Source organism: Oncorhynchus clarkii, chromosome 31 (genome assembly GCF_045791955.1).
Source record: "Oncorhynchus clarkii lewisi isolate Uvic-CL-2024 chromosome 31, UVic_Ocla_1.0, whole genome shotgun sequence".
NCBI lineage: Eukaryota > Metazoa > Chordata > Actinopteri > Salmoniformes > Salmonidae > Oncorhynchus > Oncorhynchus clarkii.
In genome coordinates, this window is record NC_092177.1 from 22,708,703 (window position 1) to 22,727,992 (window position 19,290).

General features: G+C 43.1%; 1 protein-coding gene across 2 annotated transcripts in view; it reads left to right on the forward strand.

Annotated features, from left to right (window-relative positions):
• The window catches only part of LOC139391129 (5-hydroxytryptamine receptor 4-like), a 97,765-nt gene that overhangs the window by 67,767 nt on the left and 10,708 nt on the right, over positions 1-19,290 (forward strand). The window contains exon 7 of one of the 2 annotated variants that reach the window (XM_071138677.1): positions 10,192-10,276. The exons of the other annotated variant lie outside the window; for it this stretch is intronic. Coding sequence (XP_070994778.1) covers positions 10,192-10,255 — 64 coding nt within the window. The 3' untranslated portion in view covers positions 10,256-10,276. The remainder of the gene's footprint in view (positions 1-10,191; positions 10,277-19,290) is intronic. 2 annotated transcript variants of the gene reach the window in all.

Below are 19,290 nucleotides of genomic sequence, written 5' to 3' on the forward strand. Positions count from 1 at the left end.
GACCACGATTCCTGCCTTCTGTGAAGGCAAAATAAACACCTGCCTATCCCTACTCCTCCGATGCCAGGTATCGTAACCCATAGCCCTCCTTCATTCATATCCATGCCTGGAAAATATGAAGGTTCACCTGGGAAATGTCAGGGATTTCTGATGCAATGCAGCAAATACATTGAGCACAACCCCACTAACTTCGCCGCCGACAAGAGCAGGATGGATTTTGTTGCGTCTCGACTCACAGGCAAAGCCCTGGAATGGGCCACCGCCATTTGGACTGCCAACAGCACAGAACTCGGATCTGTCACCCATTTCCACACCCTCTTCAAAGAGGTATTCGATCACTCTCCTTCCGGTCGTCCTATTGGAGACCTCTTAGAACTATAACAAGGATGCAATTCAGCTGCCCGAAGAGCTCTACCACCCAGGAACGCGACACCTTCTCTTTCCGTGATCCCTTCCTATTCTTTCAGAGCCCATGTAGTTGGGCCATGCACCTCTCCCATTTATCGAACGTCAAAGGCGGATCCAAGAAGGGCTCTGCCTATACTGTGGAGGGAAAGATCATCTTCTCAGCCATTGCCCTGTTCGTCCCCCACGGAGAGATGAGAAGGGTCCCTCCGCTGCCATGCAGGTAGGCGTGTCCTTATTTCTAAATATCTCCCAGAAGAAATTCTCCATCCCAGTATTGATAACCGTGAAGGGGGTTACTAAGTACATAAAGGGCTTGATAGATTCGGGAGCAGCAGGTAATAATATCGATCACCAGCTAGTACAAGAGTTTGACATTGATCTGACACCTGTCACCCCTCTCTTAAGGATTAACACCCAGGACGGGCAGCCATTGGGCACAGGCTTCATTACACACCTGATACAGAGCAGACTCCAGATTGGAGTCTTCCACACTGAAACCATTCAACTAATGGAACTCTCATCCACCAAACAGCCACTCATACTCAGACACCACCTGACTTTGTCGTCATAAGCCTGCCATGTCGTGGTGACAAGGCGAACGACAATCCTGGTCTTCTACCTGGAAGTTGTCCCGTCCTTCCCTGCAGAGCCACCACCATTGAGGACTCTTCCACTGCAGTGCCACCCACCATACCATCTGAATACGCCCAGTACAGCAATGTCTTCAGCAAAATCAAGGCCTCCACTTAGCCACCACATCGCCCAGGAGACTGTGCCATTGACTGACTCCCTGGAGTGTCCCCACCGAAGGGCCGTGTTTACCCCCTATTTATCCCAGAAAATGAGGCAATGGAGACCTACAGTACTACAGTGACCTATCACCTACAGTGATGAAACACTCAAACGGTTTCATTCGTCCTTCTTCCCCGGCTGTGTCCAGCTTCTTCTTCATTGGAAAAAAGGATGGTGGTCTCTGTCCATGTATTGATTACCATTCCCTAAATTATGTCACAATCAAGAACCGTTTCCCTCTTCCTCTGATCCCAGCGACTCTTGAACAAGTGGGCCGCGCTAACTTCTATACAAAACTCGACCTGCGAAGTGCATATAACCTTGTCCCTATACGTGAAGGCGGCGAATGGAAGACGGCCTTTATCACCGCACGAGGGCACTACAAATACCTGGTTATGCCCTACGGCCTTACTAACGCCTCCGCCGTCTTCAATCCTTCATGAATGAGTTTTTCCAGGATATGATCAACCGCTTTCTCATCGTCTACATTGATGACATCCTGATTTACTTCCACTCCCTGAAGGAACACATACAGCATGTGCAGGTTCTTCAACGGGTCCTTGACCATAACATTTTATGTTGAGACTGAAAAGAGCACCTCCATGTAACCTCAAATAACTTCCTCAGTTCCGTACTGACACCTGGAGGGGTCAGCATGGATGAGAACACAGTCACTGCCGTCAGTAACGGGTACAAACCCACCACCGTTAAGGAACGTTTCATTGGGTTCTCCAACTACTATCGCTGGTTCATTCGGAACTCCAGTTCTACTGCCGCTCCCCTCACTGCCCTTACCAGCCAAAATACCCAGACCCTTCAATGGACTGATTCCACCCTGACTGCTTTCAACAACTTGAAAACGCCTCTTCACCTCAGCTCCTGTACTTCGCAAACCTGTACTGCCAACCTGTACCTGCTCCTGTACTTCCTTTCACCCTGGAGGTGGATGCCTCCGAAGTAGGAGTAGGAGCCATAGTCTCTCTCAGCGGGTGGGAACACCTCCCACATCACATCCCTGTACCTTCTTCTCCAGGAACAGAACTCCTGGCTATTAAGCTGGCCATTGAAGAATGGCACCACTTGTTGGAGGGCGCACAACATCCCTTTCTCGTCCTACAGATCATTGTAATCTGGAATATATCAGAGGGGCCAAGAGGTTAAACTAGAGACAAGCCTGCTGGGCTCTCTTCACATGCTTCCATTGTCATGTGACTTACATCCTTGGAAGGAAAAACGTAAAAGCTGATGCTCTCAAACTGCTATCACCAGTCTGACCTTCCGACCAGTAACTCAGACCCTACACCTATTCTTCCTTGCTCTTGCATTATGGGCCAGTGGGAGGTTCCCTCTGCCATACAAGAAGCCCTAACCTCAGACCTCCTCCTGAGACACCAGCTGGGAGGAGTTACGTACCAGCAGCTGTTAGACCTCAACTGATGCAATGGTGTCACACGTCCTTGGGGTCAAGACATCCGGGCATTACACGAACCACCAAACTTCTAGCCCGGAAGTTCTGGTGGTCCTCACTGGCATCCGACGTAAGGGATTACGTACAGTCTGCACCCAAACCAAAAGCCCTCATCATCTCCCTTCCGGTAAGCTTCAACCTTTGCCAATCCCTCACAGACCCTGGTCCCACATAGCTGTTGATTTTTATCACAGACCTTCCTGAATCCTCTGGTAACACCACCATCCTTGTCATAGTAGACCGTTTTTCAAAAATGTGTCATCTGGTTCTTCCTCCTCATTTACCTAACGCCATGGAATTGGCTGAGTGTATGTTCCAGCAGGTGTTTTGTCTTTATGGGACTCCGGAGGACATAGTCTCTGACCGCAGGCCCCAGTTTGTCTCCCTGGTGTGGTGAGCCTTCTGTGACCGACTGGGGGTCGCCCTCAGCCTCTCCTCCGGGTGCCATCCCCAGACCAATGGGCAGGCGGAATGCCTGAACCAAGAAATAGGGAAGTACCTTCGCCAACAATGTTCTGCATCGCCACACGACTGGGGTCGGTATATGGCCTGGGCCGAATACGCTCAGAACTCACTCATGCATTCATCCCTCCACCCTAATCCGTTTCAGTGTGTACTTTATTTCGGCGTAGTGAGCGGGTATGGCAGACCGCTCACCAGCATCTGCAGGAAGCCTCTAATACCCAGAAACGCTTTGCCGACAGATGCCGCCGACCTATGCCACTCTTTCACCCCGGACAGCATGTGTGGCTCTCTACCAGAGACATCCGCCTCCCCTGCATGAGTTCTACCTGGAACCAAAAAGGGTTCTCCTAGGGGGACAGCTAAATAATGCTTTTGGAACCCTTTTTTCTGAAAGTGTTCGCATTTATTTAGTTCATAACTGCTTTTCCCTGACTGAAATATTACAACACAAGAGACTTCTTATTACACAATGTACGAATGCAGATATTACTGCAGACAAACTGAAACTTGATTTGTTTGTTTTGTTGCTACGGCGACATGAATGTTATTACCATTAATCAACAGGAAAAAGACAGAGTAGATATGTTAACTGACATAATGACTTTAAACTTGCTTTAATATTTGTAATTATATTGTCATGGGACTAAATTAAATAAGAGATCAAATAAAACAAATTATGTTTTGTCAACTTGCACCAGTCTCTCAGGCAAGTGAACCTCTGATATGGTCAGTTAACAATTCACTCTTTCTCTTCTGTCCTGTTGTAAAATACAGTTTACACTGAAACCTAGACAAAACACACATACCAAGTCTTGTTCGAACAGAAAAAGAAGGAAACTTCAAGTGTGCGTGTTTGAAAAACATTCACTACTGACAACCCTTTTGTTGCCATAGAAATAAGAAGTGTTCAGAAACAGACCATAGGACTGGGCCCTGTGACACTTGACTCTTTGAACTGGCAAAAGGGCTGAACATGAACACATAAGAAAACATAAATATGTGACTTATATTTAGTCAAGTGTGTAAGATTGTGTTTTTGTATGAAGTTATTTCAGAAAACTCAGGTGTGGGTACATTCAAGTATATATTGAATTTCTAAGTTAAGTGGTTAATGTTTTATAATACTAAATAGATTTTAAGAACTTGGGGCTCACGTCTAAGGGTTGAGAGACAGATTGTGCTAACAATCCTTAATTGAAAGCATATACGTTTGTAGTTTAGCAATGTTCTCCTCCGCCCTGGGAGCCTGCGCTGTAAACAGAACATGTTGAGAATATATCCAGATTGAAAAGTATAAATGACCATGAAAGACTCTCCACAATGTCCCCGCAAAAAATCGTTGTTTTCTGCTGCGGCACTTGGAAACTCTGGGAGAACATAAATCCCCGGAACAGTTTCCAAATGGTGGAGCTGTCAGCATGTTAATCGGGCTGATAAACAGAGAAGTGAAGTATGCTGGGATGTCTGTTGGTCGGAGCAGCTGTGGAGAGGCGCAAGGCGGCGGGCCCCAGCCCCTGTTGAGAGGCAACCACACTATAGACCTGAGAGAATTAGTTGTGGAAGGAACCCATGTAAAATGTAATGATCAGTGATTACTGAACACAGTAGAGTGTGATTAAAATACAGGCCCTACTAACAATCTCCTTCTGTCTTCATTCTTCACTCAGTGGGGCCCTGCTCCCAGTTAAACAGACTATATCAATATGTGGCTAGAGTGAAGGATGCATTGATCCTTCTCAGCAGCCAGGTGTAGATACATTGCACCGTAAAAGTACATTATTACCCCTGCTAGGAGCAGCTGATTCCTGACCACACCCCAAACTCCACCTTTACCGAGACAGTTTTTAACCCAGATGGGTAATAATGTCAACGTCGTGCTTGCGAGTGATCAAATGCTGTCTAGGGGCCAAGACCAGGCTATATAGGTGTACTGGGCAGAATGCCAGGTAGAGATACTGTAGGAAAACTGAACGTTGTGCACAAGTTACTCAAATTGGTGTAATTTGCTGCTGGCCACCACAGCTTCTTTAATAACACTAATTACCGCAGTGAATGGGGAGAAAGGTCATATTGTTGATCAAGTTTGATCTTTGGTTCTAGATGATTACCTCTGCAGTAAAATGGGAAAGAACAGCATGAGAGAGCACCACAAAGTCCATAATGAACAAAAGTTCAGAGGTAGAAATAGAAACCAGCCAATAGATTACATCACTAAGTGGTGAGTTGAAATGGGAATAAACTAAAGGAAATTAAAAATGAAGACATTAACTCAGATACTTTTACCTTCTGTCTGTTGTGGTAATTATGCAGAGTACATTTCAAATGTAATATTTAACAGCAATAAATGCCTGAAGTTGGTCACATTTTTCCCGACCTGTTCAAGAATCAGTACTTTCTCTCCTCTGGGACACATGGAGTTAAATACTGGTCGGTGTGATGCTCACAGGAGCTGACATGTACCCAGATGCAATGGTCAGATTCTTATCTACCACATGAATGAATGGGGCACATTTGGCCTCCTAGTAGTTATTTCTCTCTTGGCATGCTCCAACCTCATCTAACTCTAACCACACGATCCACATGATCACACAGCTTCCCTTCATTCTATTTCTATGGTTACGCCTGCTGCAGTTCCAGTCAGTTGTATGTAAACAAATAAGGATATGCAGGGATGTGAAGCCTTGACCTTCTGAGTACTGGAGTCACGCGTATGCCTTTTTGACTCCTGAGTAAAAGCAGATGAAATTGCCACCCACCCACACGGCTATTCAGTTGACCCCTTAAGTTAATCTTAAATCTACAGCATCATTACAAACATCTTGAATTTCAGGCCATTAAATCATATTATACAATTCTTTGTATACATTGCATGAAAACAACTGTCCAGAATAAATGCTGACGTCTGCAATCTGATCACGTACAATGTATTTGAAAGCTTTTATTTTTTACCCTCATTTAACTCGGCAGGTCAGTTAAGAACAAATTCTTATTTTCAATGACAGCATAGGAACAGTGGGTTAACTACCTTGTTCAGGGTTAGAATGACAGATTTTTACTTTGTCAGCTCTGGGATTTGATCTGAGCCTTTCGGTTACAAGTCCAATGCTCTAACCACTTGGCTACCTGCCGCACCAAAAGCTTGTTGAAGCATAATAGCCTGTTATGGTTTAAATGGCCAAATATAGAACACTGAAGCCGTTGATACAATCAGACTGTTGAAGTTAATATATTGGCCATTTTATACTTCCCAAAAACAACTAACAACATTCATAACAATTTCTCCAGAATTTACTAAGCCTTTAATGTACTACCTCATCACCTTGTGGGTCTAGTGGTTGTGGGTCTAGTGGTTGTAGGTCTAGTGGTTGCGGGTCTAGTGGTTGTAGGTCTAGTGGTTGTGGGTCTAGTGGTTGTGGGTCTAGTGGTTGGTAGGTCTAGTGGTTAGTGGGTCTAGTGGTTAGTAGGTCTAGTGGTTAGTAGGTCTAGTGGTTAGTAGGTCTAGTGGTTGTAGGTCTAGTGGTTAGTAGGTCTAGTGGTTAGTAGGTCTAGTGGTTGTAAGTATAGTGGTGTTAGGTCTAGTGGTTGTAGGTCTAGTGGTCTAGCGGTTGTAGGTCTAGTGGTGTTAGGTCTATTTGTTGTAGGTCTAGTGGTTGTAGGTCTAGTTGTGTTTTTCTCCCAGGAGCCATATTTCTAAGCCATGTTAAGTGAGCGTAGAGAGAAAGGCCAGCTCAGACGGTCGTTATGTCTGAGGCGCTAGAAGCCACTGTTTGTGTTGGTTCGCACTCCCTGGCTCCCTTCTGTGTGCCATAAATTACATTTATTCTGATTTATATTTTAAGTTAAAGCTCAATTATTTTATGACGTTTTGCTACTAATAATTTTCCCTGTTACTATATTACAATATCCACTTCTAAAGAGAGTTGTCAGAGGGATTTTGTGGTTATGTAAACATATTAGTTGTTCATCACAGGGACAGCTCTGAGAGAGGAACATTTGACCTTTTTCCACACTTTAAAAAAATGTATTTTTCAAAGACATGCTGACATACTGTCACTTGCTCTTGCCCCTCAGTGTTGACCCCTACATATGCTTCAAAGTTTCTCTAGAAATATTGAATAGTATTTTAAGGACTAGGTGGAAAGAGCATTCAGCTATAGATCAACAGCTCTAAAGACCTAGGAACTTTTTTTTCATCTGACCACATTTATTATGAATATATAAAACTGAAGGGGTTGCTGTTTTTCAGATGTGGAACGGTTGTGATGCATTATTCAGTCTACTCTTCCACAAGGTGTCTTACCTTGAACAAGAATGCCTCCTCTTTGACCTTCTCCTTTTTTTATGCGTGAGTAGAAGAGCTGTTATTGCGTGATTGTTGTATAAACTAATCCTTGGCCAATGTGTGTGTAGGGGAGATAAACCACATGGCAGTATCATGAACCAACAGCAGTGTTCTGCATCAGCTCCAGTGTTAATAGGGATTATACAACAGTATATGGACAGCTGCTCATCAAACATCTCACTCCAAAATCATAGGCATTAATATGGAATTGGTCCCCCCTTTGCTGCTATAACAGCCTCCAATCTTCTGGGAAGGCTTTCCACTAGATTTTGGAACATTTTTGCGCGGACTTGCTTCCATTCAACAACAAGAGCATTAGTGAGGTCAGGCACAGAAGTTGGGCGATTGGGCCTGGCTCGTAGTCAGCGTTCCAATTCAGCCCAAAGGTGTTCGATGGGGTTAAGGTCAGGGCTCTGTGCAGGCCAGTCAAGTTCGTCCACACCGATCTTGAAAAAACATTTCTGTACGGAACTTGCTTTGTGTAAAGGAGCATTGTCATGCTGAAATAGGAAATGGCCTTCCCCAAACTGTTGCCACAATGTTGGAAGCAAAGAATCCACGAGAATGTCATTATATGTTGTAGCATTAAGGGGCCTAGCCCGAACCATGATTTTACACACCTGTCAGCAATGGGGGTGGCTGAAATAGCCAAATCCACTCATTTGAAGGGGTGTCCACACACTTTCATATTTATTTTTACCTACGCAAGTCAGTTAAGAACAAATTCTTATTTACATTGACGGCCTAGGAACAGTGGGTTAACTGCCTTGTTCAGGGGTAGAACGACATATTTTTACCTTGTCATCTTGGGGATTCGATCTAGCAACCTTTTGGTTACTGGCCCAACGCTCTAACCACTAGGCTACCTGCCGCCCCTGTATATATAGTGTATATAGAGAAATAACAGAGAGCAGAGCCAGCAAAACCCAGTCCTACATTTGGTTTTCTCCCAGTCGACACTGCCACAGCGATGACAGCTCACCCCTGAGCTTAGCATTATTCTGTCAGGGGAGTGTGTAGCGATGCAAAGAAAACATGTACAGTCTCACAGACGCGGGGCTGCTTGTGAGCACCGGCTGGCATGGCATTGCAGATGAGTTTCACTGTGGTGGGCACCAACTGGGCACATTTGAAACCCTCTCAGTTCAGGATGATCAAATGCCCTTGGACTCCATCCCTCATTATGAATACAGAGCTATCAAATAACATAGACATATTCTAAACAGATATTTGCTCTACTGTGGTCCCCGTCTTATAGGCTACAGTGTACTGGATATATTATGGAGTATCTCTGGGTTAGCAGTCTTCACCAGATGCAGTGTGTCCCTCCGGGGTATTTGACCTCATTTTCACAGATTGCTTACCGGCTCCATCAGGCAGCATGTACAACACTGAGCAGCACACTGTATGCTATCTGTAATAGACTTCCTGTACTCACTCAGTCTGGACCTGGATGTTTGGTTCTGGTAGAATGGCTTTGAAACAATGCCACACATATGTGTGTATGTGTCAGGTCTGGACCAGACAATGTCTGGACAGCGTGGGGAGTCTGGGTTGTTTTGTCTGCTGGCAGAAGATAAACACAAAGAAACAGGAAGTTGCCAAAGCAGTGGTAAATATATTGACAGGAGTATGACATTGTCACCTGGCACCAAAACCGCATTGTGCATAAGAGCAGCCCTTACCCGTGTGTTGTTCACAATAATCAGTGGGTTCTCATGGCCTATTGCTTAATTATTACAATGTGATCACAAACTGAACTACATGTTTTCAGATCTTGTAAATTTATTTATGGGCTAAATGCAATGTATAGAGCATCTTGATTTCTCAGTGTGATTTGTGCTATATTTCTGTTTTAATAACCCTTTTTCCTCCTTACCATAACATCAATCAATAGCTATATAAGTTTGTCCGAGGACCTTCTTTAATTACCATATCATGATTGAGGAACATCAATCAATGTATGTACTGTAGGTTTGTCTGGGGACTCAGTAACATGTTATTGAGTGGGGACGGCTGCTATAGAAAGTGGTCAGGCTCACTCTATTCCTTAGACCTCTAGAGCAATTCAATACACCCTCCTCTGTCAACAACAACAACCCAACTCTCACTGTTGGGTAAAGACAATAAATGACGTTGAATCAACGCGGAATGGATGTTGACTTTAGCCCAGAAATAAAGATTGAGCCAGTCTGACTGATTTCATGGTCCCTGTTATCTCTGTTTTGTTGTCACGTCCTCTCAAAGCTTCTTCTATGTTATTAGCTACTGTACATATTTTTATATACATACTTTTTCAACCTCTCCTTTCATTCACTTTAATGATGGTGCATTAAATTTTCTCTGTTTGTTTTTTAATTAATCTAACTGCTTGAATAAAGCACCGTAATGAAACCAACATGATTAATGCTCTGACGAAAGGTCTTCCTAATTAGAGGAGAGCTGCCTCATACAGGACCTGGCTGCATGTACGCTAGCTGTGGGTTAGTAACTGCTGAATGAGTCACTTGGGTGTTGATTAACCAGATTTTTCCCCGCTCTCTTTCTCTCTCCCTCTCACCTCTTCTCCTCTGCCTTTTCCTTCTTCTTCCTTTTATGTTATTTTCCTTCCCTCCCTCTGCTCTCTCTTCCTCTGTCTGGACTTCTGCTCCTGCTACCCTGTGCTGCCTCTTCCTTCCCCCTCCTTCTCCGCCTCCCCCTCCCCCTTCTCCTCCAGTGGCTGCTCCTCTCTCTCCAAACTCCTGCTCTGGTTCTGCAACACTAGGCCTGTTCCTGTCTAGTGCTGCTTGACAACCTCTCAAGTGAGTCTATTTCACACAAACCTCACCCCCTCAACCTGTTCTGTGTCCCACTGTCTGAAGTGAGTCTATTTCACACAAACCTCACCCCCTCAACCTCTTCTGTGTCCCACTGTCTGAAGTGAGTCTATTTCACACAAACCTCACCCCCTCAACCTGTTCTGTGTCCGCTGTCTGAAGTGAGTCTATTTCACACAAACCTCACCCCCTCAACCTGTTCTGTGTCCGCTGTCTGAAGTGAGTCTATTTCACACAAACCTCACCCCCTCAACCTGTTCTGTGTCCGCTGTCTGAAGTGAGTCTATTTCACACAAACCTCACCCCCTCAACCTGTTCTGTGTCCGCTGTCTGAAGTGAGTCTATTTCACACAAACCTCACCCCCTCAACCTGTTCTGTGTCCCACTGTCTGAAGTGAGTCTATTTCACACAAACCTCACCCCCTCAACCTGTTCTGTGTCCACTGTCTGAAGTGAGTCTATTTCACAGAACCCCCCCCCCACCTGTTCTATGTCCGCTGTCTGAAGTGAGTCTATTTCACAGAACCCCCCCTCAACCTGTTCTATGTCCGCTGTCTATCTTACATGCTAGTTCAGATTGCATGCATGACTTGTAGGGGCCTGTATTTTGGACAATCATGTGACTTGCCTGGATCTGAACATTTATTGAAAAGTTTTTCATCAAACTGTCCCCTTTTCTTTTTATGTCAGATGGTCCAGCACCATCCTCAGACAATGCCTTTTATTTTGTGTATTTCTCATTTCTGGATAAGGCTTAAAATACAGGATAAAATTGTTCTCTGTCACATGATTGTGCAAAACATAGGGCCCCCTTATGATGTGTGATTTAGGGGGCCATTAGCATAGCGGTTAAGAGTGTTGGGCTAGTAACCAAAACATTTCTGGTTTGAATCCTGAGCCAACTAGTTGAATAGTCTGCATGTAAGTCGTTCTGGAAAAGAGTGTCAGCTAAATTATTAAAATATGATGTGCATCGATTTAATGGTCAATTGCATGTTTTTATGTCCAATTGCACAATTGCATTATCATTATCTGTATTTCAAGAAGGATGTTGATCATGTGTCTGGCATCTGTTCTGTGTGTGCTTGCGTGCCCACCTCTCCATATCTTGACAGTTTTTAATTACCAGCCAGTCAGCCAGATTACCCGTTGAGCCTGTTGAGCAGCTGAATAGGCCTGACTGACCACTTGTTGTTAATCTGATTCTGGCCCCTGATACAGTATAATCCAATGGGAGCTATCTGCTCCTTAATACACAGATGTTTGATTAGATTGTAATATAAACTCTATATCAATGTAGTCCCTCAGTGCAAGATACAGTATTATGCATTCAGGGCATCACTTTTACTGTTCATGTTTACACGTGATGTTTATTGTGAATTAGGCTCAGGGTGGCAGGGAGCCTTGTGGTTAGAGTGGTGGACCAGTATCCCCAAGCCGACAATGTGAAATATCTGTTGATGTACCCTTGAGCAAGGCACTTAACCATACTGTAATTTACTCCAGGGATGCCATACTACTATGTCTGACCCTGTAAAACAACACAATTCACTGCACATATCTGGTGTTTGTTACAATAAAACATGTTTATTTTTGCATGCAGTACTTCCGGTGCAGGTTGCTGGAAGAGAAGAGCCCTGCTGTAATGTAGAGTTAAAGCTTGGTGAGATACTGTATGTGGTTGTCCCACCTAGCTTTCTTAAGATGAATGCACTAACTGCAAGTTGCTCTGGATAAAGATGACTCAAATCTAAATGTGTTATTGTCTCAAAGCTTAAACGGTTTCTGCTTCTGGAATGACACAAAGAAACACAATTCAAAATGATGTTATGAACAGCCAAGACACAAATTATATCACTGGCTAATTCAATGGCAGTCCTTACAGTCTCAGAATAAGAGATGATTGCGATAATTAAAGTCTACTCACAGAACGGTGGTGCACAATACTGTGTTTCTCACTATCATTTAAGAAACAGATCTCCAGAAAGACAGAACACCAGCCTTGAATAGCACACGCTGGAACAGACATTCGTCAACAAAGAGGAGATCAGATATTCCATAGTTATTCCAGTGTACGGGCAATTGTTCTTGTATTGTATAGATAACAAGGGTTGGGTAGGTTACTTTTTTAAATGTAATCCGTTACAGTTACCTGTCTAAAATTGTAAATTGTATTTAACTAGGCAAGTCAGTTAAGAACAAATTCTTATTTACTATGACAGCCTACTGGGGAACAGTGGGTTAATTGCTTTGTTCAGGGGCAGAACGACTCGGGGATTCGATCCAGCAACCTTTCGGTTACTGGCCCAACACTCTAACCACTAGGGTACATTCTGCCCCCAGTAGTATACCTTTTTTATTTTGTATTATTTTATTTCCCCTTTATTTAACCAGGTAGGCCAGTTGAGAACAAGTTCTCATTTCAACTGCGACTTGGCCAAGGTAAAGGAAAGCAGTGCGACACAAACAAGACAGAGTTACACATGGGATAAACAAACGTACAGTCAATAACACAATAGAAAAATCTATATACAGTGTGTGCAAATGTAGTAATATTAGGGCGGGTAGGTCATAGTGGCGAAATAATTATAATTCAGCAATTAAACACTGGAGTGACAGATGTGCAGTAGATGAATATGCAAGTAGAGATACTGGGGTGCAAAGGAGCAAAAAAAGAAATAACAATATGGGGATGAGGTAGTTGGGTTGGCTATTTACACATGGGCTGTATACTGGTGCAATGATCGGTAAGCTGCGCTGACAGCTGATGCTTAACGTTAGTGAGGGAAATATAAGACTCCAGCTTCAGTGATTTTTGCAATTCGTTCCAGTCATTGGCAGCAGAGAACTGGAAGGAAAGGCGGCCAAAGGAAGAGTTGGCTTTGGGGATGACCAGTGAAATATACCTGCTGGAGCGCACGCTATGGCTGGGTGCTGCTATGGTGACCAGTGAGCTGAGATAAGGCGGGGCTTTACCTAGCAAAGACCTATAGATGACCTGGAGCCAGTGGGTTTGGCTACTAATTACATTTTGGATTACCTTAAATAGTAACGTAATCGGATTACTTTCAGTTACTTTTGGATTACTTCACCCATAAAACACATAAGGAGAAAAAAAATATTATTACCAATTTAACAACATTTATTGCAGGATGTTTGAGCAACTAAGCAGAGCCACATTAGAACACATCACAAAACGTTGTGACAAAAATGTATTTAAGCCCTGTATACCTGCCTCTAACATGCGTCCTTCATCCTTTGTCCATTTACACCTATAAAATCTGATCACAGTCACACCACAATGTGTTTTTGAATCATATACACCTGTCTAAAATTGTGGGCACAAACACATTGTGCAGAACAAAGGATGCATGTTAAAACCAGGTATAAGTAAGGGCTTAAGTAACACAGCAACATGGATGGTGCTGAACACGTATCCCATCGGACAGTACAAAAAAAGTATGAAAATGTATGCACTCACTACTGTAGGTCGCTCTGGATAAGAGCGTCTGCTAAATGACAAAAATGAGAAATAGAAATATGAGGACAATGTTTTTTTACAACATGCACAGTGTAATCACACATTTAGCCCACCAGGTAGTTGATCATTTTAAGCAAAAAAAGTGCAGCTAGATGCAATCTACCCACATATCCGACATGACATTGCAGTAGACTTGTTCTGAAGCTAGCCCACTCGGATGATTGCTGTTGTATCACAGCAAGAGGAAATCCTCTAGATGAGCATCAGACATCCTGTTTGGCTGAGGGGTAAACAGGTTTCCACCATAGCTGAAAAGGTGCTCAACTGGGGCACTGGAGGGCAGTGTAGTCTTGTACTTCAGAAACAAGTTCTGGACTATGGGGGACGATTTCAAGGAGTCAAAAGACTTGTCTTTGTCTTCAAAGTACTTCCTCACCTCATCCTCTGCAATGCCTAGGCCCTTGTTGTTGCACCGCCGAACGCAAAAAAAAAGTGTCTTGACTCATCAGACTCGTTCTGTGCTCCCTCACCACCTCTTCGGAGTGTGTGTTCTCCATAGAAGCTGTTTCTTGAACTAATGTGCTCCGCATCTCCTCTCTCTTTCCATGGTTGAGCCAAAACAGTGAAAACTTTGGCACGTTAGCAGTTGCCATTTTTGATTCACTTAGCATAGGTCCAAACCGGCGATCTATAGCCTCAATGACTGCAGTGAGGATGTGTGCATAGAATGTTGTAAGAGGTACTTTCAGTACTTTCTCTGGGAGCTTAGACTTCAAGTTTATGATTGTTGGGGAAAGCCAAGAAAACACTTCCTCTCCCTGAAGAAGATCAATAGAGAACGTGAGTGGCTGTAGGACTGTACTGTACTTCTTGAGAAAAGCAATCTCACAAGGATGTAGTTTGCTGCTCACACCTAGGTCTTCACAGATTTGCCCCAGCTGGTCATCTGTGAGGGCTATGAGTTTGGAGATGGCACGGTACTCTGAGCTCCATCTTGTCACACATGGCTCAGTTACTTTCTTGCTTGCAATGTCCTCTGTTGCCTCTGAAGCTAATGTGGACCTGTATGCTTTGCTCCAAATGCTGGAATATTTTGACATTGCACTTCTGTACAATATTCGTGACGGACCTTGGGATTCAGCTTTGTCCACCTCATTGGTGGAGATAAGGTTGAGGGTGTGTGCATCACAATGTTGATGTGGAGGGAGAAAAAAAGTTCAGTTTTTGCTCAACCTCCTCAAGAATCTCACCCACATCAAACCTCACTCCATCATCCGTCTCATCTTACTCGTCTTCATTTCCACTGAACTCCCGGAATGCCTTTACAAAGATCCTTCAATTATCTGTCACTGTGGCCCTCACTTTGTGTTGAATTTTAAAGTCTGCATGTATTTCACTTAACTTGGCAGCAGTCACATCGTAGGTATGACATCCTCTCAGTCTCGCACAAGTCAAAGCAGCTGACTTCCTCTCCAAGGTGACCTTGGCTAGCTAGCTAGAAATCTGACTAACTAGCTAGCTAGTGCTCTCTGAAATCTCTGACCTATGCTGGAACATTGGTAACATTGTGAAGACAACCTGTCTGTCTCCAGAGACTAGCTAGCTAAGCAAGCTAACGCGCCACACCTGCCAATAGTCATCCTTGTTTCTTCAGGTTGGAAGTGGAGTCTGGATGTTGACAGCAGCTTTACCGTGGGCAAACATAGTTTCCATTGAACTGTTACATTCCTGCCCTCTTCATTGAACACAAATTGTTCTTTGAAACGCCATCCAAAAAGTGCAGGGTGTTGACGCACCATACCTTTTTCTTTTGTGACCGTGTATATTGCTCAGGCGGGAAGATCAAAGTAGCACGTTTTCGGTTAATAACTGACGTTAATTTGAAAGTTAATTAAGAAAACATGCAATCGTTTCATGGACATTTTCTGCAAACATCCCTTCTAAATTTGAAAGTAATCCTAGAAGTAATTTTCTACTTTTTCAAAAGTATCGGTGATCTGATTACAATATTTTTGCTGGTAACATAACAGATTACAGTTACAGTTTTTTTGTAATCCATTACATGTAACAGATTACATGTCATCCATTACTCCCCAACCCTGTGGATAACAAGCCGTGGGAGATGGAAGCCTAACATATTTTAAACCATAGAGATAGAATCCCCTTCTATGTTTTAAGCCATCTGCTGATTGCAGGTCAGATTTGTATTTTTATTTCACCTTTATCTCTACTTGCACATGATCATCTGATCATTTATCACTCCAGTGTTAATCTGCTAAATTGTAATTATTCGCCTACCTTCTCATGCCTTTTGCACACAATGTATATAGACTCTTTTTTTTCTACTGTGTTATTGACTTGTTAATTGTTTACTCCATGTGTAACTCTGTATTGTTGTCTGTTCACACTGCTATGCTTTATCTTGGCCAGGTCGCAGTTGTAAATGAGAACTTGTTCTCAACTAGGCTAGTTGAACAGACAACAACACAGAGTTACACATGGAGTAAACAATAAACAAGTCAATAACACAGTAGAAAAAAAAGAGTCTATATACATTGTGTGCAAAAGGCATGAGGATGTAGGCAAATAATTACAATTTAGCAGATTAACACTGGAGTGATAAATGATCAGATGATCATGTGCAAGTAGAGATACTGGTGTGCAAAACAGCAGAAAAATCAATTAATAAAAACAGTATGGGGATGAGGTAGGTAAATTGGGTGGGCTATTTACAGATGGACTATGTACAGCTGCAGCGATCGGTTAGCTGCTCAGATAGCAGATGTTTAAAGTTTGTGAGGGAAATAAAAGTCTCCAACTTCAGCGATTTTTGCAATTCGTTCCAGTCACAGGCAGCAGAGAACTGGAAAGAAAGGCGGCCAAATTAGGTGTTGGCTTCAGGGATGATCAGTGAGATACACCTGCTGGAGCGCGTGCTACCATCGTGACCTGTGAACTGAGATAAGGCAGAGCTTTACCTAGCATGGACTTGTAGATGACCTGGAGCCAGTGGGTCTGGCGACGAATATTGTCCCATATTGTCACGTCCGTCATAAGGAGTAGACCAAGATGCAGCGTGGTATGTTTCCATCCTTTATTTTGGAAATTAAAACTTCAAACAACAAAACAAACAACCGAAACGTGAAGCTAATAAAAATGCTCACTGGCAACTATATCTAGACAAGATCCCACAAAGCACAATGGGAAAATGGCTACCTAAATATGATCCCCAATCAGAGACAACGATAAACAGCTGCCTCTGATTGGGAACCATATCACGCCGCCATAGAAATACAATTCCCCTAGATAACCCACCCTAAATCACACCCCGACCCAACCAACATAGAGAATAAACAGCTCTCTATGGTCAGGGCGTGACACAATTGGTCAAGTGACTTCCACAACTTTCTTGAGAGCTTTCTTAACAATTTAACCAAAGACATCACACACCAAAAGGTGAAAGTGAATACACAGCTAGGGTATTTGACGAATAGATTTGACTGAAGTGGGGGCCGTTTACTCTGACAACACAGGGGTTCATCTGACACAATGGTCAATATAGCTCCCTAAACCTGTGTTACATTTACTGTAAGGACAGCTTAAGGGCATTAAAGTGTCAGCTCAGCGCGTTTGTGACTTTTTTAAAAGTACAACCGGGAGGGACAGACCACAGAGTATCTAGAGACTTTTTCTACCCACCACTCAGCTGTCCTCTCATTCACTGGTTTCTTCTTCCTCTTCTTCCAAAGACAGATTGGCAGTACATAGTGGGTTAATTACAAAAATCCTCTACACAGTGAGCTCACCAGTTGTGTTGTCAAGCTGTCTGTTCCCATGGGGGAGATAGATATTTGTTTCAGAAATTAAGGAAACGTGTAATGTGTGAGCGGAAAGGGGGGAGGCACAGATGGTTGAATTCATTAAGAGATGAAGACTGTATTCCTGTTTCAAAAGCACAACTGTTGAACATCCCAACTCTAATTAAATGCAAACAGACGCTGGCTCCTGGCTTATAATACCTTTCCCATCATGTCGTATTTTCTGTGTTAATTTGCTGCATCCAGACTTGACAGGAGTACTTTCAGACAACAGCAGTGTGATACTTGACAGATCATGATAACTGGATTACTTAACCTTTTCTTGCTTTGCTTGACTGACTTTTGCCTGCCAGAAGACGCCCAGATGCAGTGTGGTACAGATTGCAGCGCCATTTACAGAGCTATAAGCATGATGGTTGTCATAGCTCTTTGAATGGTACTGCCATATGTGCTGAGATACCAGCTCTATCATCCACCAACGCAGGCAGGCAGACATCTGCAACTTCACTTATCATTACTTGATGCATGTGTATAGAGTATGTGGAAATATATTTGTTTTTATGTCATGGTGAATATGGATGAATGATGAATTATGTAAATCTGTGAATCTGTTGTGCCCTTTTATGCCAAGTGTATCAATGTTCAGGAAAGTGATACACTTGTGTTTCACAAGAGGATTGTATCAGTAGTAGCAATGATAGGATCACATGTTACAAGTCGTCAGAAGTATAAAGTCACACAGATACAAGGTCACTAACTACTGCTAACACAACGTTTACTCGGTATTATGCAGGATTACAGGATAGTTTACAAGATGTTGGTAACGTTGAAATCTGACATACAAAACAAACGTGTTTTACTAGTGGATTTATTAAGACGTGCATGTGCAACTTTACATATTCACCAGGTTTTAAAGTATGTAAACCGAAAGTGAAATCTATTATTAGTTTTAAATGAGTAAAGTTCCCGGTGCTGCTGGTTTTCAGCATCAAGGACCTTTAACATCATTTTTTCTCTGTCTGTCATTGTATGGGTTCTGGAGGACATGCCTGTCTTTGTACTGGTCTCTGAGTAGCGCTTCTCAACTGTTAGTTGATCGTTGAATGAAAGGACTGCATTTACTTGAACCTTCTCAACATGTGACGGCTCTTATGTCAACAGCAGTACTTTAGCCGACATGTCATAGACATTTCCACTTACACATTGTGAATTAGGCCAGCACATTTATTTGACAAATTGTAGAGAATATCACCAATCCTCCCACCTGTGGCAACTCTACCTACATGGACTATGACAAAAACCATGTAGGCAACATGAATGCACCTGTGATTTAAAAAAAAATCAAAGTTGACATATAAGTTGACCTATGAATTAAAGAACACAAGTGCAAGCTTGACATTCAACACATGCTCCCCTAGTTCCAGAAAAGAGCACCAACCAATCAGTTCATAGCCTATCTGATGGAAACATTGTTGAGCCGTAGAGGACAAGCTCTACCACGGAATTCACAGGAACGGAACCTCGCTCTCTCTCTGTGTTTCAACCTTAACAATGAGTTTCATTTTTTTTATTAACTCCGTACATATGATTCAAAGATGTTTGTTTTACACTGTCAGGGCATCACATAAATATGAGGATTTTTCCTCTTTAAATGGACTGTAGGAAGTGAATTTTTTTCTACATAGAAAAGAAAGCACCCT